General features: G+C 38.7%; 1 protein-coding gene across 1 annotated transcript in view; it reads left to right on the top strand.

Annotated features, from left to right (window-relative positions):
- TNKS (tankyrase) overlaps positions 1-22,308 on the top strand; it is a 111,941-nt gene that overhangs the window by 67,923 nt on the left and 21,710 nt on the right. The window contains exons 5-13 of the mRNA XM_019473154.1: positions 484-550; positions 1,020-1,206; positions 3,259-3,380; positions 4,998-5,089; positions 5,193-5,271; positions 13,500-13,671; positions 17,465-17,544; positions 18,462-18,607; positions 19,631-19,796. Of these exons, the coding sequence (XP_019328699.1) occupies positions 484-550; positions 1,020-1,206; positions 3,259-3,380; positions 4,998-5,089; positions 5,193-5,271; positions 13,500-13,671; positions 17,465-17,544; positions 18,462-18,607; positions 19,631-19,796 (1,111 nt within the window). The remainder of the gene's footprint in view (positions 1-483; positions 551-1,019; positions 1,207-3,258; positions 3,381-4,997; positions 5,090-5,192; positions 5,272-13,499; positions 13,672-17,464; positions 17,545-18,461; positions 18,608-19,630; positions 19,797-22,308) is intronic.

Raw genomic sequence — 22,308 nt, 5'->3', positions numbered from 1 at the left:
TTTCTATGGGTATTTGTACATCTTCATAATATACCCAGCAGTTATGTTAGCATTATCTGGGGAGTTTTGCCTTTCACCAATGCCAAAATAACATTTTAAATAAACAGGAGTTCATATTTAGGCGGAAACAGAACACTGACTTCTCTTGAGCAAATTGAATGTGGAATGGGACTTCACCCCCCCTTAATAGCTTCAAGAAAGATAATTTCAAAGCCAATTAATGCTAATCTTAGTGGAAGATTAAACATCTGTGGCCTGTTAGGACAAAAAAAACCCCTATTTTAATGCCAATATTAAGTAACATGTTGTTTGGGATGGTTAGATTTTTCCATTAGTTTGTGAACCTTAATTTTTAAATATTTGAATATTTAAATATTTTAGATTTAATTTGATTTCTGTTCATCTCTCAGTAGAGAGAAAATTGTTCCTCCTTTTTTAAAAATGCTGCTTAAATAAATTCGTTATTTGCCTTCTCCCATACAGTGGTCTTGTGCCTCTTCATAACGCATGTTCATATGGACACTATGAGGTTACAGAGCTGCTGCTTAAGGTAAGCAGAAGGATGGAAAGTAATTACTGTAGATCTAGGTGTGTTAGGTGAGAGGTGAACTGTTTATACCAGAGTTGAAAGGGAAGATTTTTTTTTTCCTATACTAACAGGTTTCAGACAATCCTGTATGTGACTTCAGAAGCCTGCAACTTTAGGTCTTTCTGTGGTACAGTGTATGTGGGTTTTTTCCCCACCTAATTTCTTTGGACAGATGATAGAGTTTCATTGATTTGAATTTTTCTGGGGAAAAATCTGTTCTACTGAAAAACTACCTCATACAGAAATTCCTTTTTTTTTTTGAGGATTCAGCAGTATTTTTGTATATACAGGTATTTTTATAATTAATTTTTTGTGTATGTGTTCATATATGAAAGAATGGAACCAGTTTTTATAATGAAATGAAAATCTGTAAGCTTTTAGTTGTTGAAGATGATTTCTTACTAATATAATGCTTTCTTTGCTGTGCTAGCATGGCGCCTGTGTGAATGCTATGGACCTCTGGCAGTTTACCCCTTTGCACGAGGCTGCTTCCAAGAACCGTGTAGAGGTCTGCTCCCTCCTGCTGAGTCACGGTGCGGATCCCACGCTAGTCAACTGCCACGGCAAGAGTGCGGTCGATATGGCTCCAACGCCTGAGCTAAGGGAGAGACTGACCTGTAAGTGTTTTGAGACTGGAAACCGTTATCGGTGGGTGTAAAGGGGTGCTTTCCTTTCAAGCCAGCTTCCTCATACTTCACAATTAGATGCAAAGCAGCAGAGTAATGGCAGCTGTGCCTCTCACTTTGAAGTACGCAGACACCTCTAATATACTGTTCATGATATTGCCTGGTTTTCTTAGGTTTAAAATGTTTAAGGCGCTGCTGAATCAGTGACCGTGGGGTTTTTTATGCTTAAAGTCCAGTTAAGTCACATGGGAGCCTCTATATCAAGGTTCTGTATCACACTTAGAGTAACTTCCAGGTGTAGGTAGCTTCGGTGTGCAAACTTGGAGGTGGAAATTCCAGCACCTTCTTTTGTAGTCTTTGCAATCTTTATGCTGTTTACAAAACAGTGTTTGAGCTCTAATTTGAATTTGTCTGCCTTTGTTTGCCCTCTTTTGGGGATTTGTTTTCTCATTGTTATAAACTGTAAAAGATAATGAAATGAGACAAGTATGGAAAGAAAGCATTATGAAGTTACAGAAAACTCCTTCTTGAGAATTAGATTCTGAACTCAATTATAAATAAGCTTTTGGTTTTGTCTGTCACCTTTCCAGTATAGCAGAAGCCCCCAACACACCAAGAATGTGATCCTGTGACTCACAGTCACAGCTAGTCAGGTTGTCATCTGTCACTGTTCTTTGCATGTGAAGGTGGTGAGACCATGTGCAGCAGCAAACTTTGCTCTAGGAGAGCAAAGCATTAGCTACTTCTCTACTCTCTATTCTGGGCTAACTTGAGAGATGCTTCTGGCTTTGAGGCAGGTTAATTTACCATTTGTTTAAATTAGCAAGCAAAAAAAAAAAATCTGTTTAAACTTTGTTTTATTTCTGTATTTATAGTTCCTGGAGAGGAGTGGGGAAAGATTCATGTCCATTAATATCCACTGAAATGTGTACACAAATGTGAGCGTTATGCCAAATTTGACAGTGTCTTGATGGACATCCTGTATTGCATACCCAAAATAACATGTTTATTATATTCTTGAGTTCTTTGGTTTTATACTTTAGGAATAATATTGCATTTATTTATTATTACAAGATTTATTTGTACTTGTGCTTTGAGTAATGCTTTGTTTACAAAGAAATTTGAATTCTATTTTAAATGAAAACTTAAAAGTTATTATATTTATTTTTCTTTCTAAATCCACAAATGCACCGGATGTTAAAACAAGGGTGAGAGAAGAAAGCCCCTCTCAACAAGCTTAGCATTTCACGCTTGCTTATGAAAGAAAAATACTGATATTTTTACTGAGATTGTTGAGCTTTTTTTTTTTCTAGTTCCCAGGTTCCGATGTCATTCTTGCTAACCTACGTTTCATTTGTACATTTTAAGAGAAACACTTTAGTCCTTTTCAAATTCAAAATGATTTAAAACTAAAATGAACTAGTTGCTGAAATGAACAAGATGTGACACTGAAAATAACAAAATTACGTCTCTGTACTTGCAAAGATACAGCTGCTATCAAAACCTGTTTCATCTTTGTAGCAGACTGGCTTCAAATGCTTAGCTGGTTAGCTTTCTTTAAGACCAATAGTTTAATATTTTATGTTTAAATTATATATATATTATTTTATATAAATAATATATATTTATTCAGGCTTTACCTTATATTATTTGTAGTTGAATACAGCAAGTAATTTTAAATACAGCAAGGTTTTTGAAAAGCAACTGTAATGCTTTTTTCTGAAGAGCATGTAATAGCACTGTGCTCACTTGAACACATACATAGGTAATTCAGAGGTCACATGCATTTAATATCAAGTGGGTGGAGGTTGAGGGAGAAAAGCTCTAAGGATTTTACTCAAGGAATCACTTCCCCTCTCCTTTAGAATGTCCCTTCAGTTTCAGTAAACCATGTTTCATGTTCTGTGTCCCAGGTCAGCTACTATCTGAAGATGTACAGAAATACTCTTATTTCCTCTTAATTGAGTATAGCTACCTTTCTCCAATAACATTTATAAATATGACATGTTGCTGAATATTAAATGCATCTTTTTCCTCTAACAGATGAATTCAAAGGACACTCTTTACTGCAAGCAGCCAGAGAGGCAGACCTAGCCAAAGTGAAAAAGACACTTGCTTTGGAGATCATCAATTTTAAGCAGCCACAGTCGCATGAGACTGCACTGGTGAGATTATACAGTCAATCCATTTGTTTTATGATAAATGTGGTGGTAGTGCTAGTTGAGGCGTTTTATTTCTACACTACGAAAATATATTCATCATCTGAGATTGAGGATTTGCCATCAAACACTTCATATGTTAAAATTAAATCACCATTATAGGAAAAACACCATATAATTTTTTATCACTTTTTTTCTTCTTCCTGGTAGATTACAGAAGCCCTCCAGCCACTTGTCACCTGTTCATTTTTCACTTCTCTTTTGCTTTTTTCCCCATCACACTCTTTTTTTGTTGGTCAGTTGCTGTGTTTTTACTGGGGTTAAATTCTATTCCAGTGGCCCAGTGCTTCCTTACCGTTTTATGTGGGCAAACTCGGATTACAAATTTTCTTCATAGGATATGTAAAATTGTGGTGAAAATAGATGCTAGGTGTATCTCACAGGGTCTTACAGGATTGGAATAGTACTGACAATACCACATTATCTCTGGAAACAGGGGTCTTTGAGACTTTTCTGGCAGTATCCTACTCTTACTTCATTGTTTGAAGAAGCAGTAGAGGCAAGGAACACAGCCATTATCCCAGATGCAGTGAAGATGTTGAAATTGAGAGGGACTGATGGTGTTATTAAAACCATTATAGTTATGATACTATATATATAAAACATGGGTAAATATAAAAACAAAAATATTCAAAAGTATCTCCTATTTCTCATAGTCGTCTATCTTCAGACATCCAAACTTGAGACAAGCATTTCTGGACTGGTTTTAAAGCATGGTGTTCAGCTCATGTGGAACCACACTTGTAATTTCAGGCCTCAGGAATGCATTGGTAGGGCCACTGTTGAAAATGTCAGGAAAGATTGAGTCTAGTCTCTGCAGAGCATCAAAGAAGAAAGGGGGAACATCTAGTCTCTGCAGAGGATCAAAGAAGAAAGGGGGAACAAAGCGCTCACTTCTGAGTGCCGAATGCACCGGCAAACCAACAAGCAGACCCCAGCCACATTCAGGGGAATAGTTACACCTAGCAAAGGGCTGTATGGTGTTCCCACAAGGGCAGGCTTGAGCACTGAAAAGCACTGTGTGAGAGATGTCTCTTTCTGACAGCGTGGAAAAGATGATACTTTGTTTATTACATAATTTGTAACTGGGTGTATAACAGAATTGCCATTAGGTTAACAAGTTCAGTACATGATGAAATAGAAGAAGAAACAAGGCAACATTCAAGTCACGTTCATCTGACAAGCGCAGCAGAATCCTAATGGACCCCTTTGGAGTCCCTCTGTAGAAAGTTAGGCTGTTTCAGGCCCTTTGTCTTTACCGCCTTTGCACATTATGGGCTGGTTTTGTCCCGATATCTTGTTAATGTAGTTGGGAACATAACGCTTTTTTCCTAAGTGACAAATAGCTTTAAAATGAAAACTTTTTCTGAGTAGAATAATTTAGCATTCGTCACTAGCTTGTATTTTGTTCAGTATGTTATATGTTTCAGCTGAAATATGATGGATTCTGTTTGTAAATTTTGTAGTCTGATGTTCAGCAGAATAATTGAGATGAAGTCATGGATCTTAAAGCTCTTTGTCATCTGTGTAGTTGAAGTCTAATTTATATTTACTTTTTTGCAGCACTGTGCTGTGGCCGCTGTGCATCCCAAGCGGAAGCAAGTTACAGAACTATTGCTCAGGAAAGGAGCAAATGTTAATGAGAAAAACAAAGAGTAGGTTTCTGAAATTTTTGAATTTTCCAAAGGACTCTGTCATACTAGGAATGTAAAACTAATATCTTCCTTTTTTTTTTTCCACCCCCACCCCACCCCCTAGTTTCATGACACCTTTGCATGTTGCAGCTGAAAAAGCTCATAATGATGTCATGGAAGTTCTGCATAAACATGGAGCAAAGGTAAATATACCTAAATATATTTATTTAAGGCAAAAGGCCAGAAGAAGGGTTATATTGGTTAAATACAGTGTTAGTTTTTATGGTAGTTGTTACTTTTTCTTCTGTATGCCTTGTGCTTCTTGTGTTAACCTTGAAGTGTGTTTATTTTAAATCAGTACAGGATGTTCAGGAATCCCATTTGAAAGTTAGGTCTTCTCTCCAAGTAACTGAATACAGGCTTTAGGAGTCTAGCTTACTTATTTTTAATGAACCTTGCTACTCATTTCTAATAAATGTGGTCATCTAGGTGCCTCTTGTTGCTTTGTCTTGTTGGCTTGAAAATATCCAATGTCTGACTTTGCTGCCACTGAGTTTAGTAGTTTAATGCTGGGCATCCCTTAGCCCTTGCTTGCTTCTTACTCTCTTGGTCAGATTGTTTTGCCATGCCTGTTAGCCATTGATAGGTGCTGACCAAAGTAACTTGTGAGCCTATGGTGAAGCTTGCTTAGAAACACATGGTACAGCAAGTTATTAGTTAAAGGCAGAGGAAAGTATAACTTTATTTAGGATGTCTTTTAAGCATCTTTCAGAAGTATTTCAGAATGAACTTTCTCTGAGTTTTAGCAGCAAACTTGACATTCATGGTAATGATATACTTAGCTACTTAATTTTCTCAGAAGCTCTTCTTGATGTGTACTTTCTTTGCATTGGTTAAAATATAAATGATCTTATTTTTGCTTTTAAGGGGGCTCACATTACTCTCTTTGAGTCTTCATCTTCATTCAGGTAGCTAGAACTGAAGAAATATACCTGTAATAACAATCTAGTGTGTCACTCTTGACGTGCTAGGAGGTGCGAGCAATGTAATTGTATGCATAGTTAATACTAGGTCTTTTAATTTTGAAACAATGAATTGGGATTTATAAGCCTGTATGAGAGCTCATTGCCAGATTTCTGTAGCTGATTCACTTCCATAGTACTTTAATGGCATCATAAAAAGCTTAACAACAATACCATGACAGAGTTTATGCGTTTGAGAATCCTGATGCAGTGGTGACATACCAAAATTTTCCCTGGGGAGGGGGGGGAAGCAGGGCCAGAGGTCTCGGTTGTAGTCATTAAAACCATTCATTATCATTTTCCCAGATTCACTCTTAGTAGCATACCTATGCACTGAAAGTGAAAAAAATCCATTTTGCTATAGGAATAGATACATCATGGCTTTATGGATCTCATTTTGCACATGAATTCAGTACTGATGGTACTTGGGTAGGCACTGAACTGGACATGCTGGAATTTCAAGCGCATTGATACCCAGGCACTACCTGCTTTGAAATACAAGGAGTTTCTGTGTGCTGAGGGTTTCTGGAGAGCCTGCTGCTATACTGTAGGTACTTAAATTAGTGCTCCCTTGAAAATCTAGCTCTGTGTAGCCAGGTTAGGAGCAAGCTCAAAGAAGTCATCCTTACTGGAATGGCCCAGTTTTATTGTTTGCGTCACTAGCACGTTCTGATGATAGCTTGTAATTCTTTTATGTCCTAAAGCAGGGGTTCCTAAATCATGATCCATGAGTCACTTGTGGACTGAGTGATGGTGGTGAATGGCCCACAGTTATCTACGGAACCATGCTGAGTGGTGTGTTCTGTTGTTTTTTCAGTTGACAGTGTGCAAATAGAGGTACATGGTGGTCATTAAAATTCATTCTTCGTTCATATCCTGGTATATGCTTGATACGTTGTTCTGAGGATAGCTACTCACATTTATGATCTAGCAAAGCACTTAAGGGCATGACAGGAGACCACTCAGTTAGAATTAAGCATATCTTTCCATATGGCAATAGATTGGGTCCCTCTTTATCAGTGTCCCAAGTTCTTTAGCTGTAAAATGGTACATAATGCAATCATGGTTTTTCATCGGACGTAGGTCATTAAGGCTTATGAAGCACTTTGAAGTTCCCAGATGGGATACGCTCTAGAGTATTAATTAGTTAACCAGGCATATTTAATCACTCTAAAATGTTTGTCTTGCTTGTATATTATCATTTGACCTCTTGCTCATGCTTTGACTATAGGTATTCAGTTCATCAGACACTCTTAACATTGATATTTCTTTGTTTCTGATTGTTGGGACATGGCAGCTTTAATCCCTGAAGCATGATACAGGTTTTTGATTTTTTGCGTGGGGTTTTTTTTTTCCATTTGTTGTGTTTCTGGAAGCTTTTTCTTCCTGTTTACTCTTTTTGTGCCTTGAATTTTTGTTACTTCATAAGATGTAGTCAGATGTACTAAGCTCTTTGATCCTGTCTAGTTATATTTTTTTATAAGAGAGGGTTCTCACGAGCTGGTGAATCTAGTCCCCCGCAATAGCAGCCTCACAGTGAATATCCATTTGTTCTTCGAACAGCACTCTCCTTCAGTTTAAATACCTCTATTCCATTTTGATGCTTCCTTTGCTGAGGTATTTTCAGTGAGCAAACTGATTCTTCTTAGCCTTTGTTTTGGTAGGCTAAAAGCCTCAAACACTTAGTCTTCCCTCATAAAGGAATATTGCCATTTCCAAATCATCCTTATAACCCTTCTCTTTACTAGCACCAGAGGAAATCTTGGAGCTCAGGCAACGAGAATGGAATTCATTCCCCCACTGCCTTACATGATGGCACTTCCATATCTCTAAAATAAATGCTGGACTAGTGCACACTGGGATCATGGTTGCCTTTTTAATAGACATGACACAGTAGTACTCAGACCATTCCTGTAGTCTAGTAGTACACAGAGAATCTCGATTTTTTTCTTGCTAATTTTTCGTATTCGTGCCCTTCAGCATTCTCCTGCGTGAAGATCATTAATGAAATTATTAAAACAAAATTATCCCACAACCAATCACTGAGCAGCCCTCCCCCTTTTAATATGTTCAGTTCCCATGTGATCCCATATCAAATGCTTACTCTAGTGTGGATGGATGAGGCCTAACGTATTTTCTTTACTTTGCAACCATTTCTTCCATCAAAGGAAAGGTACTGTATAAGTCAGCTTTAATCTACCTCCTGGAAACCACTGCTGATTAGAGAGAGAGGTAACAATTTGAAAAAGGTGAGTAACTAGGGCTTCAAAGAAAGTGGAACTTTCTTCTTCTGAAATACAGTGCCAAAAGGCAGACAGCTGATCCACAAAAAACATCCAGTAATGGATTTAGGAGACAGTCATGTAAAGTTTTGTAGATTGAAAATAATTTGTGATTGTTTTAGCAATAGAAAAGAAACTCTGCTGTTTTTACGAGGAACAGCTGTGATCCGTGTCAGACAGCAAAAGTGAGATAACGTGAAGTATGTATGTTTGGGAAATGGGCTGATGAAGCATGGTAGTAAAGATTGCTTTAGGTAATTTGCTCAGGATGAATGAGAGATGGTTTGTGGTCTTGGAACTGGATTTAATTATCCTTAATTTTATCACTGTGTAAATTTGCTGTTTGAAGTATGTCAGACTATAATAGAAAGTGAAGGACTGCTTGTATAACATGTGCTTGATCTAGACTTATTTTACAGAAATATTTCTGAGATCACTAGTATTGCCAAGCGTTAACCTATACCCACAATTTGCTTATTTTGGTGTGCCTTGCTGGCCCTTACTGAGGACACAGACTAGATTTGTAATTTGGACTGTGAAGAAGTCCTTGGTGCACATCACTTGCACATCAGCATGATATGTCTAAGCAATGCCCATTCCATGGTCAGTGAAGATATTTTCATTAGCTTGTTACTTGAGTTTGCAGAAGTTGACTGTCAACTGTACATCTAAAGCACAGGTGAGAAACCTTGGGGTTTCTTAGAATTTTCTTGAAGAATGTTGATCATAAATGTCTGTGGTTTTAAATGCCATACCCAGTTTTTACTTGTTTGCCTGAACTAAAGTGTGAAACAGCATTTCACACCACTGCTTATTTGATGTCGAATATTCTCAAAGTACCTTATGAAAAATAAAAGCAGAGGATCTTTAAAGAATCCTCAAACATAAACTATTTTTTTATTAGACCCATGAGCAAATCTTCAAGTGCCACGATTGTTTCTTTGAAGATGGTCGAAATCCTTTGTTTAAAAAGAAACTCATTTGAAGGTGGTGAACTAATGAAAAAGTGGCTTTCATCCTGTTTTGTTGTATTGCTAGACAGTTGGATACCTCTTATAACTAGCTCCTTGTCTGAATTTACAGATACATGGAAATTTTAATATGTTCAGAAAGACATTCGGCTTTCTAGCAGTGCAGAAGAAAAGGATTAAAGTCTTTTCTGAACTGGAATGATTGTTGGAAAGAAAGACCTGCAAGCATGCAAGTTCACTGGTATTCTGGGCAAGTGTGGAGATGTTATGAATGCTATTTGTTTAACTGTATTATGTTTCTAAAGAATAATGCTGAAACTATTCTTCTGCAAGAGAAAATGAGCCTTTCTAAGGTCATGTTAGACAGATAGCGTCCCTGTTCATGATGGTAGCAGAAATGGCTTCATTCTGCTCTGCTAGAAGGACCTGGCTTTATGGATCTTTGCATAATACAGTTATTTCTGTGCATTGGAGTAGCATGATGCCAGCCTTTCATGATCATGGATTTGACAATGGTCACCATCTACCTAGACCCACACAACAAACTTAAATGGTTTTGAATAACCTTGTTGTGTAATACATTTGCTTCCAACATTTCGGGTAGAGGTATGATCTTCTCAGGAAAGAATAAGCATCGAAAAATTAAATTTCCTTTCAGAAATGCAGCAGGTTCTGGACTATGATGGTTAATGACATGAAGAGCTGTGTGATCTGTTGCTATTGCGTGGTTCAACTTTTTTCACTGCTTAGACATCCAAACTTAGTGACGTTAATCTTAAGCTTTTATGCAAAGAGACAACCGTGGAACAGATGGCTGGATCATTGAGGAGCTTTCAGAGTGAAACTAGACCTTTTTTCTCTGCTCTCCCCCCCCGTGTTTGTTTTTTTTTCTGACAGAGCTTGAAATTGCCACCAGCCTCTCTTCACTCCTATCTTCTTTATTGTTAGTGATGCACAAAGACACGAGACATACTGCAAGTTGTCTTCAGAATAAATGCAGCAGGAGAGTAGTTAGAACACTTGCATTGTGCAGGGAAGGATACCCTGATACTGGAACAGCTGGCAGAGCACAAGTTTCACATGTGATTTTTACAATGTACATCTTTCAGAAAGATCTCACAGAGAAAACTGCAGTGCTTGGAAGCTGTTGCATTTTGTGCTGCTGTAGTATCAAGGAGTAAGATATTTAGGGCATTTGATGCCAACAGAAAGCTGGTATGCTTATGATGTCTTGCAAAAAAAGTTTCCTGAACAGGTCCCAGCTGTTGAGCTGCCACAAGTGCCTGGCAGCCAAGGGAACATTGCTGTAACTGTGTATGCTGCTCCGAGACAGCAGCAGTACAGGGAGGAAAAATCTCTTCAGTGTCTGATGATACACGACCATTTTGATTTCTCTACTGTATATATCCAGGATGAGGAAGAGGAAATGAAAGGGATAAAAGGAAAGAACAGAAAGAATTCTGCAGTGGGAAATACTGTATAGGATGGTATCTTTCCATGAAAAGCCTTACTTAAAAACACTTTTCATTTTGTAACTGCATTCTGCTTTTGCGTTGCAGTTTGAGCAGTGGAGTGACTGTTCTCATGCTAAAAGGGGAAGAAACCAGATCCAGAGCCAGCGTGCTGTGGAATAAAAGCTGTCAAATCTGTCATTTTTAACTCCTTGCAGAAAACTCATCTGTAAAGTAATTCAGAGCTGCAGCCTTCTAATTTCAGACTGCTTATAAAGGGGACCAGTGGAATTTTTTTTTAGTGCAGCTGGAACAATCTGCCTTCTCAGCACACAAATAAGGCAGTACACCTTGGATATTTTACATTTTGTCAAATAGAGTTTAAACTTCAGCTTTGAATTTGAAAGGGCATATGGTTTTTAGATGTAGTATTGGGCAGGCATATGTCTTACCAGGTTTGATTTTTATGAGAGTTTAATCTCAGTTTGTATTTCAATTTGTAATGCTCAAATTGATTTTCATTTGGAAATAAATCCTGTTGCCTTCAGCCTTAGTGCAGTACATTCTTGGGTTGGTTTTTGACAATGCTGCGTGATTGGCAAGAGCAGATCTGCCTCAAAGTGAACATATTCCCCATGAAATTGCCCTGCAAAGCCTAATTCTGCTCCTGAGGGAAAAAACAGCTTCATCTGCTGCATGCATCCCTCTGTCAGCTGCAGCCCTCTTTGTCCCAGAAGTAAGCAGGCATTTCTTCAAATGGCTGGCATTCTTCTGCCACAAGAATCGATTGTTGGCAAAGATAATTATTTGGAGGTGAAAAGAGACCTGCATACGACATGTGAGATGATGGATCTGATGGCTCTGCCAGTGTTATTTTCAAATGAATATTAACTTTTTTTTCCAGGTACACAGTCAGTATTGAGTTGGGCAGTGTGAATGCCTTGCTGCTGTTCAACAATTTGTTCAGTACAGGAATGTTTAACACAAGAATTCAGTGTTACAGAAGACGTTAATTATGATTCTCATTCTTGGGTGAACAGAGTGTTATCAGCTACTTCCAGAATCCACAAGTCTCATTTCATTCTGCCTTTGCCATCATTAAACCTGTACAGCCCCGGACTTCTGCTTTTCTCTGTGCCCTTATCAGTGGTGAAAGGTATCTGGTGTCCTGAAACAGATGAGGATCATCATCTGAACAAAGTGATGGATTTGGGACATTCAGCATCTAGTTAATATTTATGATAGCAGTAAGTTTTTATTTAAAACAAAACTTTTGGGGAAATCCTATTAGTGGCATGAGCTGAGCACAGTTAGAAGAAAGCAGAACTGTTCTCCTGTACATCTTCCTGCAAGAGAGGTTTGTGATGTGAGAAATTCCTGCTTTACCAGCCTGTAGAATTGTTCAGGAATCTAGCAGAATTTCAGACAATATCGAATCACACTCCGCTTTATTTATGTGGTAGTTCTTTGTTCTTTCCTGTGGCTTGATATTGTTGTATTGCAGGTATTTTACTTTATTTTTTTACCCTGTCTGGTAGTAGATATTTTCTACGTAGTTACCCCCCTAATTAAATTTCATTTAGTTACAGAATATGCATCTTACCCATAATGTTTTTTTTACTAGTTTTCATGGAAAGGTAGTAGGATTTGCAGACTGCATTTTAGGTGAGAAATAACAAGCAAAACCTTTGTTCACTGCCACCACAAAGATTTTGAGAAGGTAAAAAGGTGGTTTTGTACAGTAACAGAGTCTATTATGCGTGCGGTTCACAGCCTGCAATCTGTAGGCTTGGAAACAGATAACAGGTTGTGAGTTGCAGAGAATATAGAGTAGTTCTGTGTTTCATAAAGTGGTAAAAAAGCTGTTGGATATTTGCATTTAAATTTGTCGTGAATCGCTGCTAGGTACAAAGTTTCTTGAAAGGTTATTTTCATGAGGGTTTTTTCTGCTTTTTAAAGCTCTCTATTACTCTCTTCCTTTCTCTGATAGTGAACCCATGGAGATGCTTCCAGTTATTTAGATACTCTGTTAGATCTTGACAGGCAGGTTTCCATTATATCGTACTCTTTGAAAGCAATACTCCATTTCGCCTGTTTATACAGTCCTGTATTGGGTAGAATTATTTCCAGTTATACTTAACATTTCTGTAAAAGTACAAAAAGTAAGGAGGAAATGGACTGTTTGTATCCAACCTCTTCCCCCGCCCCCTCCTTCATAGAATTCCTAATCCGACATTTTTGTTTTGCTTTAATTCTTGGTAGTGAGTAATGTTAATTCCCCTTCTGAGGATGACAGATGGTAATTTCCTTAAAGCTGGAAGATCTTTGAATTGTTTGGTTAATTATTTACTTCTTTCTCCTCTTCTGTGAGAGTTTTCCTTTTCTTGCACAAGGTTGATCTTCATCGAATTTGTCAAAAGCTTGATCACTATTTTAAGTATGGTTTTGGGGATCCTGTGTTGTCTGTTAGCCATGCAAACAAATAACGTGCGTTGTTAAAAGACAGGAAAGCATCTGTGGTAAATTATCTTTACATTGGAGTGTTTACCTATCTTGTCATTTGGTTTTGTTTAGTTGCAATGCAGAGGGATTGATAGATAAATTTGTATGTGGGAAAATTCTTGTTATTGCTCTTATTATTAAGGGCAGGGACAGGTGCAGGCTTTTAATTGTAACAGTGTTTTATATTGCTGCTGATTTTTCAGATGAATGCACTGGACACACTTGGTCAAACAGCGTTGCACAGGGCTGCATTAGCAGGTCACTTGCAAACCTGCCGCCTCTTGCTGAATTACGGCTCCGATCCCTCCATCATCTCTTTACAAGGCTTCACAGCAGCACAGATGGGAAATGAAGCAGTGCAACAGATCTTAAGTGGTGGGTAAAAATCAAGGCTTGTGTATTTGAACTCAGCTTCTCCCTTTCCTTTACAGCTGTGGGTCTTATTTCTTTTTTCAATGCAGGAGATTTGCAGTAGTTTTCTCATCCTCCCTTCTGCCATCGTGTGCACACATCTACAGTATGTACTGTGCGATACTTTTCAGAAGAAAACCACAACAAAACAAAAAAAGCCCTGCTCAATTCAGTGATTTTGTGCAAATCGGGAAGAAAATAAACATCTTGTGGATTTAGAGCATGCCGCTGTACAGGGAGATTGTAGGAAAGCAAATGTGGGGAGTTTTGGGGTTTTTTTGGTAACAAGTTCCAAGGCAACTGGAATATTGCTGAACATGTGAGAAACCTTTTTCCTCTCATCAGCCACACTGTTAGGTACTCCAGGCTGTAGCAGTCACAAGCAGTGTTACTGGCAGAAAAGTACTGATAGTTGCTAAACCATTTGAACTTTCACTTCATTTGTCCAGCAGAGAAAGTATCCAGAGTACTTTCACAATAAAATCTGTTTAGATAACAATGTGTTTATATCTTGCATTAAAAAGGTAAATAGATGTTTGAAGAGGGTGCCACTATTTTTCATGTAAGTGCTTGAGGGTTTGCATCCTCTTACCCATGTCACTCTTGAATTTTTGCGAGTAGGGAGAAGAATAATTGCATTAGTAGCTACTACAGAGCAAGTAACTTACTTTACAGTGGGATACGCTTGTTGTCAAAGAAAGGCAGATATCCAGATAGATGAGAAGACCCACGGTAGCTAGAAACTTCATTTCCTTCAGTGTTCTCAACAATGTTGCCTTAAAACAGGCAAAATAACAGGCATTTCACAGCAGTGCAAGGAAGGACTGTTTTGAAGTGTACCAACTCCTGAGACATAGCTGGTTACACGGGTAGCGTTACCTGTTTAAAGTATGCATGTGACTGTATGTATGTGTATTGAGAGAGAAGAATGTTAGCTATGAATCAGAAGAAAGTAAACATATCCCCTGCTGTTAAAGAGAATAGGAGTTTGATTTTAAAAAACAGTAAACTTACAAGTATTCTGAAAACACTCATTTGATTTTGAATTAAAAATTCATTTTCACCGATTTACCTTTTCTAGGAAAACTAATTTCAGATGTCATACTGTACTGCTTTTCATTGGAGAGGTAGCAGCCTTTCTCTTACATCCATGAAGGTGTTCAAGACTGGAAGATTCAAAAGCTGAAAAAATGCATGTAGTGTAGGGTTGTTGACACTTTATATTCTCTGTATTTCAAAGCTAGTAAATGAATGCTGAAATTATTTACAAAATATTACTGTGTTCATTTTTGTAAGATTGGGTTAAAGAAATATTTTTTTTAAATGTTGGAGTTATTTTGATAGAGATTGTTACCTGACTCACAAGTTCACAGCTTAAAATATTTTCCATATAGTATTAGATTTTTTTCCCTCACACTTGATTGCTGAGCTACTTCCCAACTGTGAGATAACAACCATGAAAACAGCTTTCTGATGGCATAGTGGCCAGTGGATACAACTTTACTCTGGCTGCTTGTGATTTTGGTTGCAACTGGTAGGAGTATGGCCATATAATGTAAGAAAGCTCATCAAATGAGCTTGTTAATTTTTTCAAATGCTTATTAGAAAATGCTGCTAGTTTTGCTTTTCTTGAAGAGTAAGATTTGTTTTGTTTCTTTGCTCAGTGCAGCCTTTTGGTACTCAAGTTCTAATGTAGTGGAATTGAAATTTCTCTTTCTTGTGGTTTCCGATTGATTTCCTTTTTTACCCTGACCAAAGTCAGGGTCTTGGCTGTCTTGTGAAGACAAGGACAGGAGCCCAGAGAAGAGATAAACAATTGCTAAGGAGCAGAGCTTTGGATCCAGTATAGGACTTAGCCTCATCTATTCTCTCCCTGTCTCAGGACGCTGAGGTGGCGGTGCTCTTGGGGAGAGCGAGGGAAGGCAAATAACTTAAGATGAAGAAGGTGTGAGCTGAAATCTTAACCCACTCCAACAACAGGAGTTTGATGCGTGCTATGCTCTGCCCACAGTCACTAACACTCGTGTCAAACCCCTGCTGCCATCCTTCTCTTGCAGCATGTGTTTGAATCACTTAGAATCATGGCATCATTTAGGTTGGAAAAGAACTTTAAGATCATCGAGTCCAACTGCTTGCTAGTGGAAGTGTTCCAGAGGATCGAGGTAGACTTGAGGAAAGGAGCTGGCAGCTTTGGCTGTATTAAAAGTGCCACTATCCTTCTTCCCTGAGCTTTCCTAGCCTTTCCTTCAACGGAGAGCATTTCTTCACCTAACAGTTGAGCTTGTAGGAGTTGCTTCTCACTTCCTCCTCCTCCTCTTCTTCCTGCAGTGAGTATGGAAGCAAGGAGATAGAAAAAGGCCACAAAACACTGATCAAGAAGAGAAAATAGGGCTGCAGTAGGAAATGCTACCTCAAAGTGAATAGATAAGTTGATGTCCCTCTGTAAGGATGGCTAGTTAAGAAAACAGATATCTCTTTCTACCCATTTTCCACTCCTGTGATATAGATAACACTGCAAAGTCAGGAATTGACTGGATTCTGCAGAGACTGTGTTAGTCTGTAAGAAGTACCTTCTCACAACGTCTCTGCAGTTTCCTCTCAGGACATAGTACCAGTTCTCTACGTTTAAAGAAGTCTTTTCAGTATTTTTGATGGAGTTGCATGCCCATCTAGAATGAGTTTAGCCTGTTACAACACTGACTTTCTTACAGCATTCTGCTGTAAGGATTGCAACCCCAAGTTCATCTTGCCCCATTTGTTTTGCGCTAGGTAGTCATTTCTGTCGCTGATCAGGCAACATGCTGCCAAAACTTCTATTCCATAAATCCTTGAGCTTGAGAGGAGTGACTTCTACAATAGAAAGCAGTTTCTATTAAGAATTAAGTGATTGAGATTGTCTTTTCAGCTCCTTTTTGAGCAACACTGAAGAGCTCTAAGGACAGCTAATCCACTACTCATTTCCAGCCACTTCTTCCTCTTCCCTCAGTGCATGCTTGCTTTGTCACAGCCATGTTTCTAATGAGAAGTAGGGTAAAAAAGAGTTTTGAAGCCAAAACCTGTCATTGTCTTAGTCATTTAAAGAGGAAAAAAGGTATCTCTCTAACGGTCTCCTTTCAATCACTATGTCATTCTTCTGATTCTATTTTTAACCACCCCAAGTTTATAACAAGGGACAGATCTCATTGTTGCTATGAAGTGCCATACACAACTGGAGCATCGTAAAGCAGGCAGTCACCACGTGGCCAGAGCCATCTTAGAAATTCCATCCCCTTGTCACTGCTTTGTAGTACTAGACATAGCAGAAGTGCAGAGTGCAAAGGCTGTAATTCAGCTGCTGAATTGAGCACGTTTAACCCTGGCTGTGCACTGGCGCCTCATGCAGTTTGCTGAAATTGTTGAAAGGTGCTTTTGAACTTTGGCAAAACTTTGAATATGTCCCAGTGAGCGTGTAGATTTCTTAAATGCAGAAATGGTCATTTTTACCATACATATGATTAGCAAAGCATTGAAATTCCATTTGGCAGAATAATGTCAGTTCTGGAGTCTAAATCTGACTGGTTTACACTGAAACTAAGACTCCTTATTCAGCTGTTTAAGCAATATGAACTTGAACATCACAACTCTAGCTGCATTTTTACAAATGACAACAGATTTCTTCCCCTCCCTCCCCCCTCCCCAGTTTGGAAAATGTGTTGAGCACAAGTTAATATAACTTAATGATCCTAAGTAGTCCTAAAACATCTTTTTCCCTATGTAGAAAGTACACCTGTGCGCACATCTGATGTGGATTATCGGTTGTTAGAAGCATCCAAAGCTGGAGACTTGGAAACTGTGAAGGTAGGTTTGAGCAATTCATGTTAATTTTCCGCTTTGTATTGCTGTGCAAGGCTTGTGGAAGCCTCTGCTACAAGAGTTGTGAAAGTAGTGCCCAGTGGATGGTAAAGCATAAAAAATGGGAAGGCAAACCTCTTCTTTTTTTTTTTTTTCTAAAAAGTAGTGCAATAAGGTTTGCTGAGGTGTTTCTCTTGAGTTTTTCATTGTTCATTCCCCAGTCATGTCTTCCATGGCCTCAGATGCAATGTTGCAGATACAGCCGTAATTCTTTGAAGCGGACCCTGTGATCCTCATAATCGCAGTTTAGTAGAAACAAGCCTCAGGTGCAAGATTCAATCAGAAGGCAAGCAAACAAAAGTGTTAACAGGTAGCAGACTTCACATTTTAAGCCATCCTTAATCTGAAGGTGAAGGGTCAGGCCATGGAATCCCAGCATCACAGGGAGGTTTGATCTTGTCTTTCATACTTGGTCTGCGGGCAAAATAGCCTGCAGATAGACCACTCTGCACGCATTCTCACCTTGAACTTCATGATACATATCAATATTCAAACAGCAGCAGGTTTGTGCACCAGCAGCTCCTTTGATTGCCAAGCTCAATATTTCTACATTTCTGAAGACAACATAAGCTGGAAATGGTAACATATCTGGAGAAAGTTACGTGAGCTTGAACCTGGTGCTTGATGATTTAGAGGCTCGCCCTTTCTAATACACTAGGAATGTCTTCATACTGCTTCCATCATTTAAGTCTTGTTTGTTATAGAAGTACTTTCAGCCATAAATTTAGAGCAGCTAAATTTGGGGGAAGGTAGTTTGGGTTTTTCTTTTTTTTTGTTTATTTGCCTGTTTTTTGTTTGTTTTTGTGGGGTTTTTTATTTGTTTTTTCTGTACTAGATTTTGGTTTCTTCTTTTGTCTTTGCAGCAACTTTGCAGCCCTCAGAATGTGAATTGTAGAGATTTGGAAGGCCGTCATTCAACGCCACTGCACTTTGCTGCAGGATATAACCGCGTATCAGTGGTGGAATATCTGTTGCACCATGGGGCAGATGTGCATGCCAAAGATAAAGGGTACATTTCATTCCATGATATGCTCCACTGTTTTCTATTAGTGTGAGACTTCTACCCTCCTCTATTCATTTTGCTTCAGATTTCAGTAACTATCATGTTTTTTCTCTTGAAAATTTTTCTCTTCTCCTTCTTGTTGTTCTGCATTGTTCCTGACATTCACTGTAGGGAGCTTTATAGACCATTAAGACATACTTGGCTTTCTGGCAAAGCCATTGTCAAGTACGTACCTGGCACTGTAATACATGATCCTTCTCTTTCCCCGTTTGCCCATTTTGGAGACTTTGTGCTTAAAAGCAGCCTTTAAGTTATTTCAAATGATCTAAAATTAGTTTTGAATTGCATGAGGTAAAATACCAGGGTTAGCTCTGGTCATTTTTCTAATTCTGTTAGTTAGCTTTTATTATTGTTAGTTATTTATTCAGTTAATATTCAGTTAAATGAGATGAATCATGTACAGGTGTTTTGCATTATTTGCAAAGCAATCATGCAGAATAGCGTGATTATGTTTGGTCTTTCACTCCAATATATTGGTTCAGGGTTGGGGGATAATTCATTTCCAATGCTAAAACATTTCCAATGCTGACTTTGCAGGCTCTCCCTGAAAGAAATGTTTGGGTATCTTTCTGTATCTATCAGGTGTGCAGTGCTTACTAACAACTATACTTCAAATCCATTGTATAGTGTTATACCTTTTCTGAAATTTACACTCAAATATCCAAAGTCAGAACATCAGTGATTCTTGCAATTTAGTTTTTGGCTGTTGTTAACAGCATTGAAGTCACTTGCTCATGGAAGTACTAGCATTGGTGCTTGCTAAGTATTTAAAAGTCTCGTGGATGGGAACTGAAGTAGGGTAATGAAGTTTTAATTGATGTTCTAATAGCAGGGAAATAAAGCCATGAAAATTGGGAAGACTGAAAGATACCAGTCTGGTGGAAGTGGGAGTTTTATCTACTGGAACTTTGTATGATTGCATATTGGGATTTTATTTTCTGTAGCTATTAATACTTTCTCTTTGATTAGTGGTTTAGTACCCCTGCACAATGCCTGTTCTTATGGACACTACGAAGTGGCTGAACTCTTAGTGAGGCACGGTGCTTCTGTCAATGTGGCAGACCTGTGGAAATTCACTCCTCTACATGAAGCAGCAGCAAAAGGAAAATACGAAATCTGCAAGCTGCTTTTAAAAGTATGTGATCTGGAGTTCTCAAATGTGCCTTTAAATGTGTATATGTTTATTTTTGCTGAAGATTAATTAATTAATGCGAAGTTAATTGCATTCAGTGAGTTCTTTATGGTCTCTTTGAATCTGTTTTCATCTTACAATTGTCAGGTGGTTTCTTGTGTAATGTCAGTTCACGTACAAAGAATCATCATTACAGTTACTTTTCCCAGTATGCGTATTAACTTTCAAACATGGTCAGTTAATACTATTTTTTCCTACTTTTCCAAGTAGGAAAAGACTCTCAAACTGGAAAAAGATGAATTTGTGGAAAAATATAAAAACCCCACCTTATCCTTTTTATCCCTTTCCGAAACAGTTACTGCAGTTAAGTAAACCTTTGTAAATACTTATGCAAGAATGTGTTACAGAGCAATAACTGAAGGTGGGTCCTAAACGGTGTGTGGCATGTGAGAAATCTAAAACTGTTATGTTAATGTGTAACTTATCAAGCTCCTGGGGAAAATGCATATTAATATACTGTGGCATAAATATTCATTATAATTAGTGGAAGAACATGTAAAAAGCATGAGGTAATGCCAACATGTTTCCAGTGAGAAACATGAGTTTGAGAGACGACTTAACATAAGGTCACATCCTGCTGTGGGAGGGTAGAAGAGAGTGCTAGAGTAGAATTTCTTGGCAATCCTATTTCCTGTTTCAGCCTTGCTACTTCATGTCCTTCTGAAGCACAGAGGAAGCACTCCTATTTAAAATAGGAGTAAGTCAGAATATGGATAGTCTTAAAAGGCTCTTCCCCATCCACTTCTCTTTTCATTTGCTGCTGCAAAGCCCTGCTATTTCTCTCCTATCTCATTAGTTATTTAACCTGATTACCAAAAAAGCATTCAGAGCGGGTAGCACATCAGTTTGAAACACATCTGCAGTAGAAACCGGAAGATATTCAGAAATGTCTGTGGAGTAGGTACAATGATGGCCCTGGTAGTAACACCTGAATACAGATGTTAGCTCAAGCAATAGGAGCACTCATAATCTCTCAAGCACAGCGTTACTTTATAGGCATCAGAGGTCTCTAGAGTTTTCTGATCATTCCACTGGGAATGCAGCCATTTTTTGTGTTCAAAGTATCCTCAGTGGATGTACGACAGGAAATGGAAAAGAGCTGAAATCTTTCTTTTTGAAATCACTCTTGCACAAGAGTTAAATATGCCCTTAAGGTGACACAGTTTTGTAAAGGCTCTGGGTGTCTGTGGAGATGTGCTCACGCTGCAGTTTGCTCAGGGCTTCTCCTGCTGTGTCTCTTATGCCAGCTGGCAGTGCTGTCAGTTCTGCTGAGCCATGAATGTTGAGCTTGACTCCTCCTGACTTGTGCTCTTTCTGTCCTGTTCTGCTTGAAGAAGGAAACAAAAATGCACAAGCATTTTGGAGAGACTTTCTTTTTTCATCACCTTTCTTTAAAATTACCATCTTCATTTGCTTCTATGCCTTTGAAGTGGTCTCAGAAGACACTGCCTCTTCATTTAGATATTTATTCTGGAGAGTATTTGAATAGTTCCAATTTTTGAGAGTTTTAAATTAAGGGATCTAAGGTCTTATCTTGGAGAAGCCATTGCAGTTTAAAAGGCTTTGTGCAAAGAATGCTCTCTTCCCAAAAGCTCCACAGCTGTGGAACCGGTTCTGTGTCGTCAATACTCTGTCCCTTTCTGTCCCTTGCTACTTACTACTTTACGCTTTCAAATACAAGGCAGTTAATTCCTTCTGCTCTCCCCATCCCCAGCTCATTCCCTGTGGCTTGCACTAACACAGCTTTGCCAGCATCCCCAGTGAGAAATGGCAGGGTAGACTTGCTGGCAGAGGTTGGACCACTGTGTTTGATTATTCTGAAGGGGACAGCCAGAGAACTATAGTGCCAGCAGCTACCTCTGCCTTATCTATCTATCTATATTTTTTCCCACTGCTCCTGAGAATGAACAGGGAAGGAGCTGTCCTCTTACAAAATTGTATGTGGACATGACTCATGCCATGTGCTGTATGTAGATGTACGTTCCCCTCCTCGTCCCGTGCTCCAGTACTGTGCTCTCATCACTGGCTGATTTGCATGTTTTACCACCACAGATATACTCCAGCAGCCATCCAAATCCACTTTCTCTGCTGTCCCACCAAAATGTTTTCTTCACTGCTTTCCAGGACCTGTAAACTGCTTAAGATGGTGCTTTTATCTATTGGAAAGTATAGAAATGAGTATTTTTCTAGTTCCCTTCTGAAACAAGTGCCTTTCAGTAGTAGGGTGGCATTTAGTGGAACTCGGGGCCTGGCTTCACTAGCTCGGAAAGGTGTGCTGAGGAAACACCTCTGCCAGCCAGTTTGCAGGAGAAGAGAAGGATTGGCGAGCAAGGTATTTGCAGTTAGCTTTTCTTTAGCATCTGCTGTGACAGGAAGGTATAGCTATATGCAGGATATGCTCCTGAACTTACTTCAGTTGCAAGTAGGGCAGTGGCAGCCCTCGCAGAGGGCTGCC

This window comes from Aptenodytes forsteri, unplaced genomic scaffold (genome assembly GCF_000699145.1).
Source record: "Aptenodytes forsteri isolate BGI_AS27 unplaced genomic scaffold, ASM69914v1 Scaffold6, whole genome shotgun sequence".
Lineage (NCBI taxonomy): Eukaryota > Metazoa > Chordata > Aves > Sphenisciformes > Spheniscidae > Aptenodytes > Aptenodytes forsteri.
The sequence above is the reverse complement of the archived record's forward strand: the minus strand, read 5'-3'. Positions and strand labels throughout refer to the sequence as shown.